General features: G+C 40.0%; 1 protein-coding gene across 4 annotated transcripts in view; it reads right to left on the bottom strand.

The window, feature by feature from the left end:
• Nucleotides 1-12,879, bottom strand: part of SLC2A9 (solute carrier family 2 member 9) — a 207,451-nt gene that overhangs the window by 80,381 nt on the left and 114,191 nt on the right. For all 4 annotated transcript variants that reach the window (XM_073342503.1, XM_073342504.1, XM_073342506.1 and 1 more), the window contains 2 exons: nucleotides 12,568-12,743; nucleotides 7,179-7,289 (listed from right to left, as the gene is read on the bottom strand). In XM_073342503.1, the coding sequence (XP_073198604.1) occupies nucleotides 7,179-7,289; nucleotides 12,568-12,743 (287 nt within the window). The remainder of the gene's footprint in view (nucleotides 1-7,178; nucleotides 7,290-12,567; nucleotides 12,744-12,879) is intronic.

The following is a 12,879-nucleotide window of genomic DNA, read 5'->3' as shown; positions in this document are numbered from 1 at the left end:
CCACTCTAGACAGAGCCTTAGTTAAACTAGAACTTGAACTGGTTGGTTCTTTGTGGTAGATTTCAGTGCTTCTCACAGCCCAGACTACCCTCATTCACATTGAGTAGTATCTTAATCCAGAAATAGTCACATTGACCTCAATATACATGTGGATTAAGGTACTACTAAGGGTGAGTTTGGTGATCATAATTTGGCCCTACATTATTGAGTCCAGATTCCCCATGTAGTAGAAGACAACCACTACACACACACATACACATAAAAGAATGTCTAATGCTCTTGAAAATTTTCTGGGACAGTAGCTATTTTCCACTACTATAGCATTACTAGATTTTACATTTGTATGTGGTGTGACACTAGTCTAAGTATCTTTCAGCTCACAAATTTGCTTCATAAGGATCACAGACAGTTGCATTCAAAAACTGCAAAATGAAGATGAGCTCATGAATACAGATTAATTAGTGAATCATTCTTTATGACCAGAAGAATAAAGTGCTTTACACACTGAATAAATCATTGAGTATTCTTTGGCTACCACTTACCACACATATTTGGGAGACCTTTCATAGGTTTAAGTGAAACACATTAAAAATTTAATCATCTAAAAATTCATGCTATTGAAATGTTATGCGGTCTAAACAAATTAGCATGGCAGTCAATTTAGAAAACCAAATGTTTGCTCGCATGGGCAATTATTTATAGCTGGATAAAATGATAGATGATGTTCTGCATAAACATTGCTCTTGGATAAAATTAACAGTTTTTTGTTCCATGGTTAATTTTATTAAGGGGAAAATGCTGTTTTAAAAGGCTGTAAATCTTTTTATAAGCACTCTATGGGGGGAAAAAGGCAATAGAGAATATTTTTAGCGAACTGCTGTAAATTTTTAAAAAAACAGTAATACTGGCAAAGGGTATTTTCTCATTACAGTCTGTATTTACTAGTAAAAAAATAATAATTGTAAAAAAGCTACTTAGATTTCACAGTATCTTTCATTCCAAAGATTTCCAAAGTGCTTCACAAACAAACTGAATTCAGCTGGACCGCTCATGTAAATGAAGTTACTAATGCAAGCATGTATTGCACAACTGGATCTTTGAATTGATAGATAATTAATAGTTCATCAAGTGAAGACTCCCTACCCGACTGAAAATGTAAGGGACATTTAGATAGGGAAAACATGGCAACCAGAGTTTGTATGCGACCAGAAGTCTTGAGTTATCACCCCTATTACTTTATTAAAAATACTATGGGATATTTAATGAGCACGCATGGCTAAAACCACTGTTTCTCTACATCTCTCTTAAAAAAAAAAAAAGCAGTAACGTCAGCAGCACAGTCCTCCATAAAACCCTGTACTCGGACACTGATTGAGCAATGGCTGAGAAGAAGTGTGTCATCTACTATATTGAATCACTGAGACCACTTCCCGCAGCATTTAAATGTTCCTCTGGTCTTTCATTCAAATACTGATACAGCATGTGCCCACTGAACTAGTGGGATCATAAGTGCTGGAGCACACAATGGTATGATTCATGAAAAAATCTACAGACATTCTAGACAGGAGTTTCAGTCTGGGCATGAGCCTGGGAACAGTGGTATTTGCAACAATATCTGCATTTCAATTTTCAAGTTCTTGTTTGTTTATGTGACCATTGGGATTTCTACTCTACAGAAAGAGTAACAGGGCTATAATTAAAGCTTGCTAATAGCAAGCAAGCAAATATATTAATGTAATGGCTATGTATTAATGAGATAATATTTGAAAATGCTTTGAAGAGACAGTGCTATAAAGGGGCAAATTAATACTATAATTAGAGTTACGATTTTATCCCGGAGATCACGGAGAGTCATGGAATCTGTGACTTACAAAGACCTCCGTGAGTTCAGCCCCGCGGTTGGGAGCTGCAGGATCCTGCCGCCTCCCACAGCGGCAGGGAGCTGCAAGATACCCCTGCCACCTTAGGCAGTGGGCCCGCAAGCTGCCAGCAGCCAGGGGCAGTGGGGGTACCCCGCAGGTCCCCGCCACTACTGGCAGGGCGGGTACCCTACAGCTCCCCACTGTGGCAGCAGGGCAGAGGGACCCCTGCAGCCCCTGGCTGCTCCCCACTTTGGCAGTGACAGAGGGACCCCTGCAGCTCCCTGGCCACTGCAGCAGGGCAGGGGGACCCCCGCAGCTCCCCACTGCGGTGGTGGCGGCAAACTATGGGGAGGGGGACCCTGCAGCTCCCCTCTGCCACGGGGGGGAGGGGAAGGAGCAGAGGGACCCTGGATCTCTGAGCCCCCATGGGTGGTGAGGGCCTCAGAGCTCCCAGTCCCTTCCAATTTTATCATGGATATTTTTTAGCAAAAGTCAGGAACAGGTCATGGGCTCCAGTGAAGTTTTCTTTATTGCCCATGACCATGCTCACAAACCGGGTAGAATTAGTGGGGGAAGCAAAAGTGGATGGGAATCTGGGAGGCAGTGACCATGAGTTGGTTGAATTCAGGATCCTGACGCAGGGAAAAAAGGTAAGCAGCAGGATACGGACCCTGGACTTCAGGAAAGCAGACTTCGACTCCCTCAGGGAACGGATGGCCAGGATCCCCTAGGGGACTAACATGAAGGGGAAAGGAGTCCAGGAGAGCTGGCTGTATTTCAAGGAATCCCTGTTGAGGTTACAGGGACAAACCATCCCGATGAGTCGAAAGAATAGTAAATATGGCAGGCGACCAGCTTGGCTTAATGGTGAAATCCTAGCGGATCTTAAACATAAAAAAGGAGCTTACAAGAAGTGGAAGGTTGGACATATGACCAGGGAAGAGTATAAAAATATTGCTCGGGCATGTAGGAATGATATCAGGAGGGCCAAATCGCACCTGGAGCTGCAGCTAGCAAGAGATGTCAAGAGTAACAAGAAGGGTTTCTTCAGGTATGTTGGCAACAAGAAGAAAGCCAAGGAAAGTGTGGGCCCCTTACAGAATGAAGGAGGCAACCTCGTGACAAAGGATGTGGAAAAAGCTAATGTACTCAATGCTTTTTTTGCCTCTGTCTTCACTAACAAGGTCAGCTCCCAGACTGCTGCGCTGGGCATCACAAAATGGGGAAGAGATGGCCAGCCCTTTGTGGAGATAGAGGTGGTTAGGGACTATTTAGAAAAGCTGGACGTGCACAAGTCCATGGGGCCGGACGAGTTGCATCCGAGAGTGCTGAAGGAATTGGCGGCTGTGATTGCAGAGCCATTGGCCATTATCTTTGAAAACTCGTGGCGAACGGGGGAAGTCCCGGATGACTGGAAAAAGGCTAATGTAGTGCCAATCTTTAAAAAAGGGAAGAAGGAGGATCCTGGGAACTACAGGCCAGTCAGCCTCACCTCAGTCCCTGGAAAAATCATGGAGCAGGTCCTCAAAGAATCAATCCTGAAGCACTTACATGAGAGGAAAGTGATCAGGAAAAGCCAGCATGGATTCACCAAGGGAAGGTCATGCCTGACTAATCTAATCGCCTTCTATGATGAGATTACTGGTTCTGTGGATGAAGGGAAAGCAGTGGATGTATTGTTTCTTGACTTTAGCAAAGCTTTTGACACGGTCTTGTATTCTTGTCAGCAAGTTAAGGAAGTATGGGCTGGATGAATGCACTATAAGGTGGGTAGAAAGCTGGCTAGATTGTCGGGCTCAACGGGTAGTGATCAATGGCTCCATGTCTAGTTGGCAGCTGGTGTCAAGTGGAGTGCCCCAAGGGTCGGTCCTGGGGCCGGTTTTGTTCAATATCTTCATAAATGATCTGGAGGATGGTATAGATTGCACTCTCAGCAAATTTGCGGATGATACTAAACTGGGAGGAGTGGTAGATACGCTGGAGGGGAGGGATAGGATACAGAAGGACCTAGACAAATTGGAGGATTGGGCCAAAAGAAATCTGATGAGGTTCAATAAGGATAAGTGCAGGGTCCTGCACTTAGGATGGAAGAACCCAATGCACTGCTACAGACTAGGGGCCGAATGGCTAGGCAGCAGTTCTGCGGAAAAGGACCTAGGGGTGACAGTGGATGAGAAGCTGGATATGAGTCAGCAGTGTGCCCTTGTTGCCAAGAAGGCCAATGGCATTTTGGGATGTATAAGTAGGGGCATAGCGAGCAGATCGAGGGACGTGATCGTTCCCCTCTATTCGACATTGGTGAGGCCTCATCTGGAGTACTGTGTCCAGTTTTGGGCCTCACACTACAAGAAGGATGTGGATAAATTGGAGAGAGTCCAGCGAAGGGCAACAAAAATTATTAGGGGTCTAGAACACATGACTTATGAGGAGAGGCTGAGAGAGCTGGGATTGTTTAGCCTGCAGAAGAGAAGAATGAGGGGGGATTTGATAGCTGCTTTCAACTACCTGAAAGGGGGTTCCAAAGAGGATGACTCTAGACTGTTCTCAATGGTAGCAGATGACAGAACAAGGAGTAATGGTCTCAAGTTGCAGGGGGGGGGAGGTTTAGATTGGATATTAGGAAAAACTTTTTCACTAAGAGGGTGGTGAAACACTGGAATGCGTTACCTAGGGAGGTGGTAGAATCTCCTTCCTTAGAGGTTTTTAAGGTCAGGCTTGACAAAGCCCTGGCTGGGATGATTTAACTGGGAATTGGTCCTGCTTCAAGCAGGGGGTTGGACTAGATGACCTTCTGGGGTCCCTTCCAACCCTGATATTCTATGATTCTATGTCCGTAACTTTTACTAAAAATATCCATGACAAAATCTTAGCCTTAATTATAATCATTGTATGTTTGTTTTTCCTCAAGGATCACATCAACCTATTATTACTGGGCTATTATTCCCAGAAGGTAACTTAAAGGGACACTTTCTATTTGAATTTTATGTTCCTGTATTAAGGATATATTGTGAATTGAATGTTTTTTAGATTCTTTATCAAAAAATATATATTATGGTTTTTCTTCTCTCCCGTCTGTTGGGTAGACCCAAAGCACTACTACCAAATGCTCTGCTGTCTTTTTATACAACAGCGTGCTGCCTGTATAACCTACTGTCTAATTGCATCATGGATCTTTTAATGACTAGTCCGCAAAGAGGATAAAAGTCTACTGTTGCTATCTGACAATGGAGGTACTGTAATTCATTAACTCACTTGGTAGGGACCTGTGCGGTGGGTTCTATTCCTGATGGTGACCTGGTTTCAGTTTCATTTTGTTGCTATTTGTAAACACCTAATTGCAGATTCCTGTGAAAGAGTGTGCTTATGAACTCCCACCCAGAGCAGTGCAGGAGAGTGGTGCAGTTTGCCATCAACAAAACAGTGAAACTGAACATACATAAAATGCTGGCAAATGCATAAAAGAAACAAACTTGGGGAAAAAGAAAAGAAAAGAAAAACATACCCCCTTCAATCTCTTCCAACTATAATAGGCTTAGGAGTTACTTGGAACAAGAGAAGGTATAACATTTTCAAATGGCAATGTAAAATTCAAGTTGGTGTCCCTTGGAACAGGAACAATAAAATGTGCCAGAGGATTCTTGAAATAAAACTAAGTCTATAAAGCAATGTTTCAGTGTATCTCATAAGAGCATGTTTGAAAAGTTAGAGATTTCCATACATCAGTATTTCCAGAGGCACAGCAAGCAGACTGCATATAAAAGAAGGGAATTAAAAATAACCTTGTGGGCATGAGAAACTTACTGAAGAAATCACAGATACCGGGAACTAACTTAGACATTTCTTGTTAGATATAAGAATGTATTCTGAACATGCCCTAAAAATTGACTGTATGGAACCCACTGAAAAGACAACAGACCCTCTTTATAGAATGGCTTTTATATCATCAAACCTTCTCCGTGTAATTTTCAGTGCCAGAAAACAAAAGGTCAGCATCCTCCCCATATAAAAATATCTGCCAAATCATTTTTTGTGTTTATCTTAAACAAAGAAATATTAAAATAATGTCCCATTTATTTAAAAGTGTGGCTATGTATCTAAACTGAGATCATCACAAATCTAAATATAGATGTGTGGAAAGGTACAAAGATCAGGAGAAGGCCTTTGTGACATTTAAGATCTCCTTATGTCCCGTACAATATGGAAATAATGTTGATAGCTTGATTTTAGTATAACATTTAAGGGGCCACAAAACACTTGTTATCCTACTAGGATGGTTTTTTTGCCAAGATTGTTTCTCTAACATTTAAAAATGCTTTAAATCCCAACATGATTATGTAATATTGTTTTAATAGTATTAGAATATATGCAGATAAAGCTTTAATTAAAAAGTATGAAATTTACCTTTGCAGTTAATCTGTTGATTTGCAATGTCACATTCCAAAAACATTTAAATGTTTTAATTATAACAGTGCAAACAAAAATAAGCTTACACTAACAGTGAGCAATTTATTCAACTACTGAAAGTTCCTTCGGTTTTATTTTGTCACAATAGCGTATCATGTTGTCTAATCAAGTTTGCTGGTGAGGGTGGGGAGTAATGAAAATGTATGTGGCTACTACTTCTCCATCAAAAGTTTATGGGGATTTTTAGCATTTGAATTCAGTATACATTCACGGCACATTATAGATTCTGGTGCTAAAGAGCTTTGTATTCGCTACCACTGAAGGGGCCAGAAGTGAAAACATGGAACTTTGGATCCTCCACATGATTGTGGTTGTTTTGCTTATCTTCCCATCACTGTGTAAAATGAACAGCTGGTGTATAAACAAACATTTACACGTACGCCATGCAAGGTGAAAAATTTTGCTTGATACTCATTAATCACTATGGAATAATTGTCACATCACCACTTTTTGACGGCTTTCTGAAGTCCAAAATGACTTACCTTTTTTACCTAGCCCAACCCTGAATTGGGATCTTGAGGATAAACTTCTCCATGCTCTTCTTTCTGTTCATTTACATGGAGCAGTTTCACAACTCACTATCTGGATAAATTTGATACTAAAGCTGTTGCTATATAGTTTAAATGTCATTCTGGGGTATATACACCCTACAGAGTCATGGAAAGTAGGTCTAGAATTGGACTCAACAGGTATTTTCAAGCTGTTGAACTTAATCATCAATATATGACTGCTGATAAAGTTTTTAAACATGAATAAAAAAATAATACATCAGTAACATAATATTAAATAAGTAATTTTAAGGGGGTTATTTATCATCAAATGTACACATATCCAATTTATCACTCAACTTACGGAAGAAACAGCAGACAAAATCTCAACAGTGCTGGTGCTCAAGGTAACATAAGGGATCAGTTTAGGACTTATCCCAGCTTCCCTGAAGATGCTGTTTGTGTAGTACCAGATCTATATTAAAATACAAAATAAATGCTTCATTAGCTGTCATAGTTTGAAAAAGAGGACTTGAACATTTAATTTGAATATATAAATAGAAGATTTAAAAAAAACCCAAATAATATTGCACGACGAGCTGCCTGAAAGTGTTGAAGTGACTATAAATCTTAAATTGGGGCACATGATCGATGTATAATTTTTTGTTTCTTCACTCACAAATCAAGAACTTTGAGCAAAAAATGGATAAAACCTAAAAGGCAAATTATAAAAGCTGAAATACAATATTGGGTCTAATTCTGTACTGCCTTACGCCTTGTGAGGTGACCTGTAATATTTACACCTGTGCATAATAGACTGAAAAGGGGGAGTAAAACACAACCAAGTCACTAAACTAGTATCTTACACCCACTCTGCACAAGTGCAAATGGCTACACAAGATGCACGGCAGTACAGAATATCTAGGGCCCAACCCAGCAAGGTACTGATGTGATGGCTGACATCTTGGCCAACACTTTGCACACTGAACTGGAGGACCCCCAGAACTACAAGCCTGAGCTACTACAACTTGGCCTCTCTAGTTCGGGGCTGTATCAACTCATCTCCCCTATGGACTGGCACAGAGTGGGACTTTAACACACATTCACCAGTGGGTTACACTGAGTGCCCGCAAGTGGCCCACAAGTCAATCAAAGGCATTCAGTATCTTGATGAATATGGCCCTTGGCAAGTAAATGACAGCACAGAAACATGGCACATTCTAAAACCTCTACAGGCCAATAGATTTTTGGGAAGGGCTGGATGAAGCTGATTTGTATTTTCTACAGTTAGTAAGGACTGCTTTCTACCTAGACGGTCGTACACCATGTAATGTGCTTGTGCTTTAAAATAATGTGTCTGGGCAATACCAAAGCATCAGCTACTGTTCAGAGAAGTGAAAACTGTAAACATTTATTTGAAATCTGAGATTCTTGGACAGAAGGAAATGAGACAAAGAAAATCAGATGCCAAAACATGCAATGTGATGCAACCGTAAAGCAGAAACATCTGGCGGACAGAGAGAAGGGATGTCTTTGATTACCAGAGAAGGAGAAAAATAACGGATTGCTAGAAGGATGTGAAGTCTCTAAAATAAAGCCCGTCACCTGCCATATTGAAAATGAAAGCCATAAACAACATCTTGGCATGTTGAGTGAATGGGCTTGGGAGAGATTGACAATCCTCCCACTCCAAACAAGATGCCAGCAGACGACCAAAGCCTCTTCAAAGGGAAGCTAAGTTTAATAAGCCCAGTGGGGCATATGAACCTCACTGAGGGGAAGTCAAGCCTGAGAAGTCCACCAAAGCACCTGGGTCTTAAGGGATCCTAGTGAGGGTGTCTGAACTCAAGCAGCCCAGAGAGTATGTGACACCACATTCTGACTTGGTGCCTTGTGTGGGTGGAGCTTAGAAGAGTATTACCATCTTGTTCACCCAATTCTGACCCGTGGACAATATGATTCTATTAAAAAATGGTTCAGCTCAACTAGACATGGCAGAAACAAAAAGCAAAGGGAGCATTCATGTCCCTGTGCAATTCACATGCCAAGGAATAACTGTTTGAGAGAAGAATAACCAGTGCCAATGATTTATTTTAGTAATCTGGATAAAATATTTCAGCATCTTTGCCCTTAAACATAATTTACAAAATAAAATTAATCTTTGTTGATTGTCTATCAGAAACTTTTTATCCCTCAAAATTCTATCTTAAGTTGCACATGGTGTATGTTAAGCAGTTTTAAATTAATTATATTAAATATGAAGCAGGAGAGAAAAGGAACAGATCAAATTCACCAGTGATGAGAAATTATATTCATTTCATTTAGTTTTATGTGTACTTTAGGGCTGAGATACTTTATTATTAATTTATATTTTGAAGTTAATTCCTTGTCCATGGTATATAGATTTATCATATACAACTTTTTATTAACCAGTAGAACTAATACAGCTTTCTTTTGAATACTGTGATTGATTGTTTAATGATTCACCATAATTACATCTAGTAGTATGATCATCAATGTCTTCATTATAGTTTCTGGTGCATCTAGAAAATAATGTACTTGGTGGAATTAAATGGTGAGATTTTTTATTACAAGATAAAGCCTTAGAAGGAAATAATTGCTAGATATACTCCTCAAGATACCAGCTGGACAATTACAGAAGGCAGCCACTTGGTAATCTCCCGTGGGAATGATCTGAAGCTCTTGGATAAATGTGGAAGGATCAGTCCAATCTTTTTTCTGACACACCCATCTGGGCAAGACATATGGCAAGCCCTGCCTGGCTAGTAGGCCACCACAGGCCAGCTGGATCTTAGAGTTTAATATTATGAAGGATTTTCACATTGTAAAGAACTCCCAGTTGAAATCAGAGAAAAATGTTAATCCACTTAAAATACTGTGTCTGTGTGAGAATGGATTTATTGAGTGCTTGCGACTGAGTAGGCAAAATACTTGCTCATGGGCCAAATCCTGATTGCCACATAGTCCCACTGGTTTCAGTGGGATTCCTATGGAAGTTATGTCAAGTCTGTAAGAATAATGGTTGCATGGTTGAGAAACAAAAGGCTATACTTATTTTTTAATTCTCTCTCAAAATTAAAACAACGTTATCTCAAGAAACCTGCACCAGGAGAGGGTGGGTGCCTGCAAGCGCACAATCTTATTTTCCTGCCCAAAGGACAGTAGCATCTTTCTCTCTCAGTCCCACTGTCCCGACTGGGGGCCTAATCCAAAATCCACTGAAATCAACTGGAGTTATTTGCACTGGCTTCGGTGGGGTTTGGATCAGGCCCAATCTGAGAAAACAGTATACACCATGCAAGACATCATATACTTGCACTGTTCTACTTTTAGATCCTATAGGGAAGAAAGAACCTGCTTGTTCTTTGTGCCCTCCTATATGATGAATAATCTGTAGATTCCAATAGACATTAAAATGGCAATTTCCACAAGATAACAGGATTCCAACATATGCCTAAGTGTGAGGACACTTTCTGTGTACCAAGAGATTTTTTCAGAAATGCTTAGCATTCCTCAAACTAAGTCTCTGATTACGTTTTCAAGATTACAGTGGATGTTTATACTGGTGAAGAATTCAAAGCTCAGGTATGCACATGTACAGAAGCACGGTCCTGATTTAGCAAAGTATTTAACCATATTCCTAACTTTAAGTAATCGATGGAAGTATGCATCCACTTAAATTTAGGACTGTGCTTAAATACCTTCCTGAATTTAGTCTTAAATAAGGAATTCAAGGAGACATATTTCCCAAGTGAGAAATGAACATACTGGATAAGTTACTGTGAAATATGATTGATGCAAATAGTGTAATTAAGTTAAAAAAAACAGCTGGGGCAACACTGTCATTGAACATGTGCATGATTTCCATTTACCTCAATGGGAGCCCAGTAAATATATCAAAGAGCTGAATTTAGCTATGATTTGATTTTGCAGGAAAAGAGTAGAGAGGGCTATAAAATTGACATCAACCAAAGAAAAGCAGCAGCAGGTATGTCCAGGTACCTTACCCTCTTCTTAGAATGTCTTAAGTTCTTAGTGGCATAACAAAGAAAAGTGAAACAGTGATTCAGTATGTACTTTAGCCAATTTCTATTACACAGCAGCTTTCTTGCAGGCATCTCAGAAGGTTTTACAATAATAATAATTTAACTAGAAAATCAGTTTCAAATCTTAATTCAAAACTCAACTTGTGTAACAAATTTTACATAATTGGCAGAATTATATGGAAAAAGAAACAAAAGAAAAAATGAGATAAAAATACCTAATTCCTACAATTACAGGGCACTGTCAATTGATATTTCTATATGGAGCTTGATTTCAAAATGTGCCTACCTAAAATAAATGCTGCATTAGTTTTGGAATATGTACAATAGTTTTAAAAAAATTATACCCCACCAGGAAAGATATGGTATTTTGCTCTTAAAGCATGTCATATTTCATTGGAGCTGGTCAATTTTGGTCTTTCAAATATGCCAAAAGTCACACATTTCTCCTTATATCCCTGAAAATATATCTATGGGATTTTTTAAACAATGCAAGCACATAACTTTATTAGTCTGTGTTACTTACTGTAGGTGTCATTTATTTCATTTATAAATTGAGTTGATAAACTGTAACAAAGAATGCGTGACAAGATAATTCCATTTCATTTCATCTCAAAATATCCACAACAAGGAACAAAAAACCCTGTCATCAGCACTGAAATCTTGCAGTTAGAAGAAAACAATATCTACTGTGCTAGGTTTTTTCTAGTGTATCCTAAAAATTGAAGAAAATCTTTTAGACTTCTTTCTCGTATGTGTTGAAAAGTTTTTCTGTTACCTGGGTTACATTTCCAATTCATTATTCTGCAGTACGATCTTAGACAAATCACTTTAGGTAACATTTTCAAAAGTGCCTACATGACTTTTAAGGTATGTCCACACTGCAGCTAGGAGTGAGCCTCCCAGTCTGGGTAGACAGACTTGCACTACCGTGCTAAATACAGCAACGTTGACGTTGCAGCACTAAGGGAGGCTTGGACAAGGCATTTGTGCACATGCCCATCCTGCCCCTTGAATCCTAGCTCAGGTGGCTATCCTGAGCCTATGCCAGGGCTGCAAGAGCCAAACCACTATTTTTTGCACTCTAGCATGAGTCCTGCTAATATGAGTCTATCTATCTGGGCAGGTGCCTTGCTCCCAGCTGTAGTGTAGATAGACCCTTAAAGGCTCACTTTTGCAAACTGGGACTTATGCTCCTAAGAGCATGAGTCTTACTGAAAATCAAAGGGACTTAGGCCTCTAAATGCCTAAGTCACTTGTGAAAATGTTACCCCCAGGAGACCCCAATTAGAGCTGGGCAAATAACTGATTTTTCAGTTCACTGGCAGTTAAAAAAAAATTGGGTCGGGTTGAACCAAACCCAAAAATTGTGATTGTGAATGACTGTGAATTGCCACTATGAATGAGGGGGGAGAAGGGGGAAGGAGCGGGGAAAGTGTGTGAGAGAGAGAGAACAATGCATACACAATGTCAGGTGTGCCAGAGGGAATGAACAGAACAGGTAATCTTCAAGTGATCCACCCCTGTCATCCATTTCCAGCTTCTGGCAAACAGAGGTTAGGGACACCATCACGAGGAATAGCAGAGAAATGATAAATTATGAAAATAGTCAAGTATGAGAACATATAAATACTGATTAACAAAAGATGTGACCCATTAGCAGGCTGGATACTGAAAAGGAATACTTACAGCATTTAGCCCACAGAGCTGGTAGCAGGCCATGGTGATGATCACAGTAATGATCTGCCAGTGTACAGAGCGGTTTCTCAGAAGTTGAAGGACAGACTCTAATTTAACATTTCTCTGTGCTTCACTCTCTTCTAATTCATGAGACACATCATCTTTCCCAAGGAAGGTCTGGAATGCTGCAAATGGACAATCGGATACCTTAGTAAGAAACCTAATATGCTTTATTTTAAAAAACAGGTGAGTTTCGCAAAAGTTGAATACATTTAAAAACACACAATGTTTTTCACCTCTTTAGTGTAGCTATTTGGCTCC

This window comes from Lepidochelys kempii, chromosome 4 (assembly GCF_965140265.1).
Source record: "Lepidochelys kempii isolate rLepKem1 chromosome 4, rLepKem1.hap2, whole genome shotgun sequence".
In the NCBI taxonomy this organism is placed as follows: Eukaryota; Metazoa; Chordata; order Testudines; family Cheloniidae; genus Lepidochelys; species Lepidochelys kempii.
Note: the sequence above shows the minus strand (reverse complement) of the source record. Positions and strands in the feature narration are given on the sequence as shown.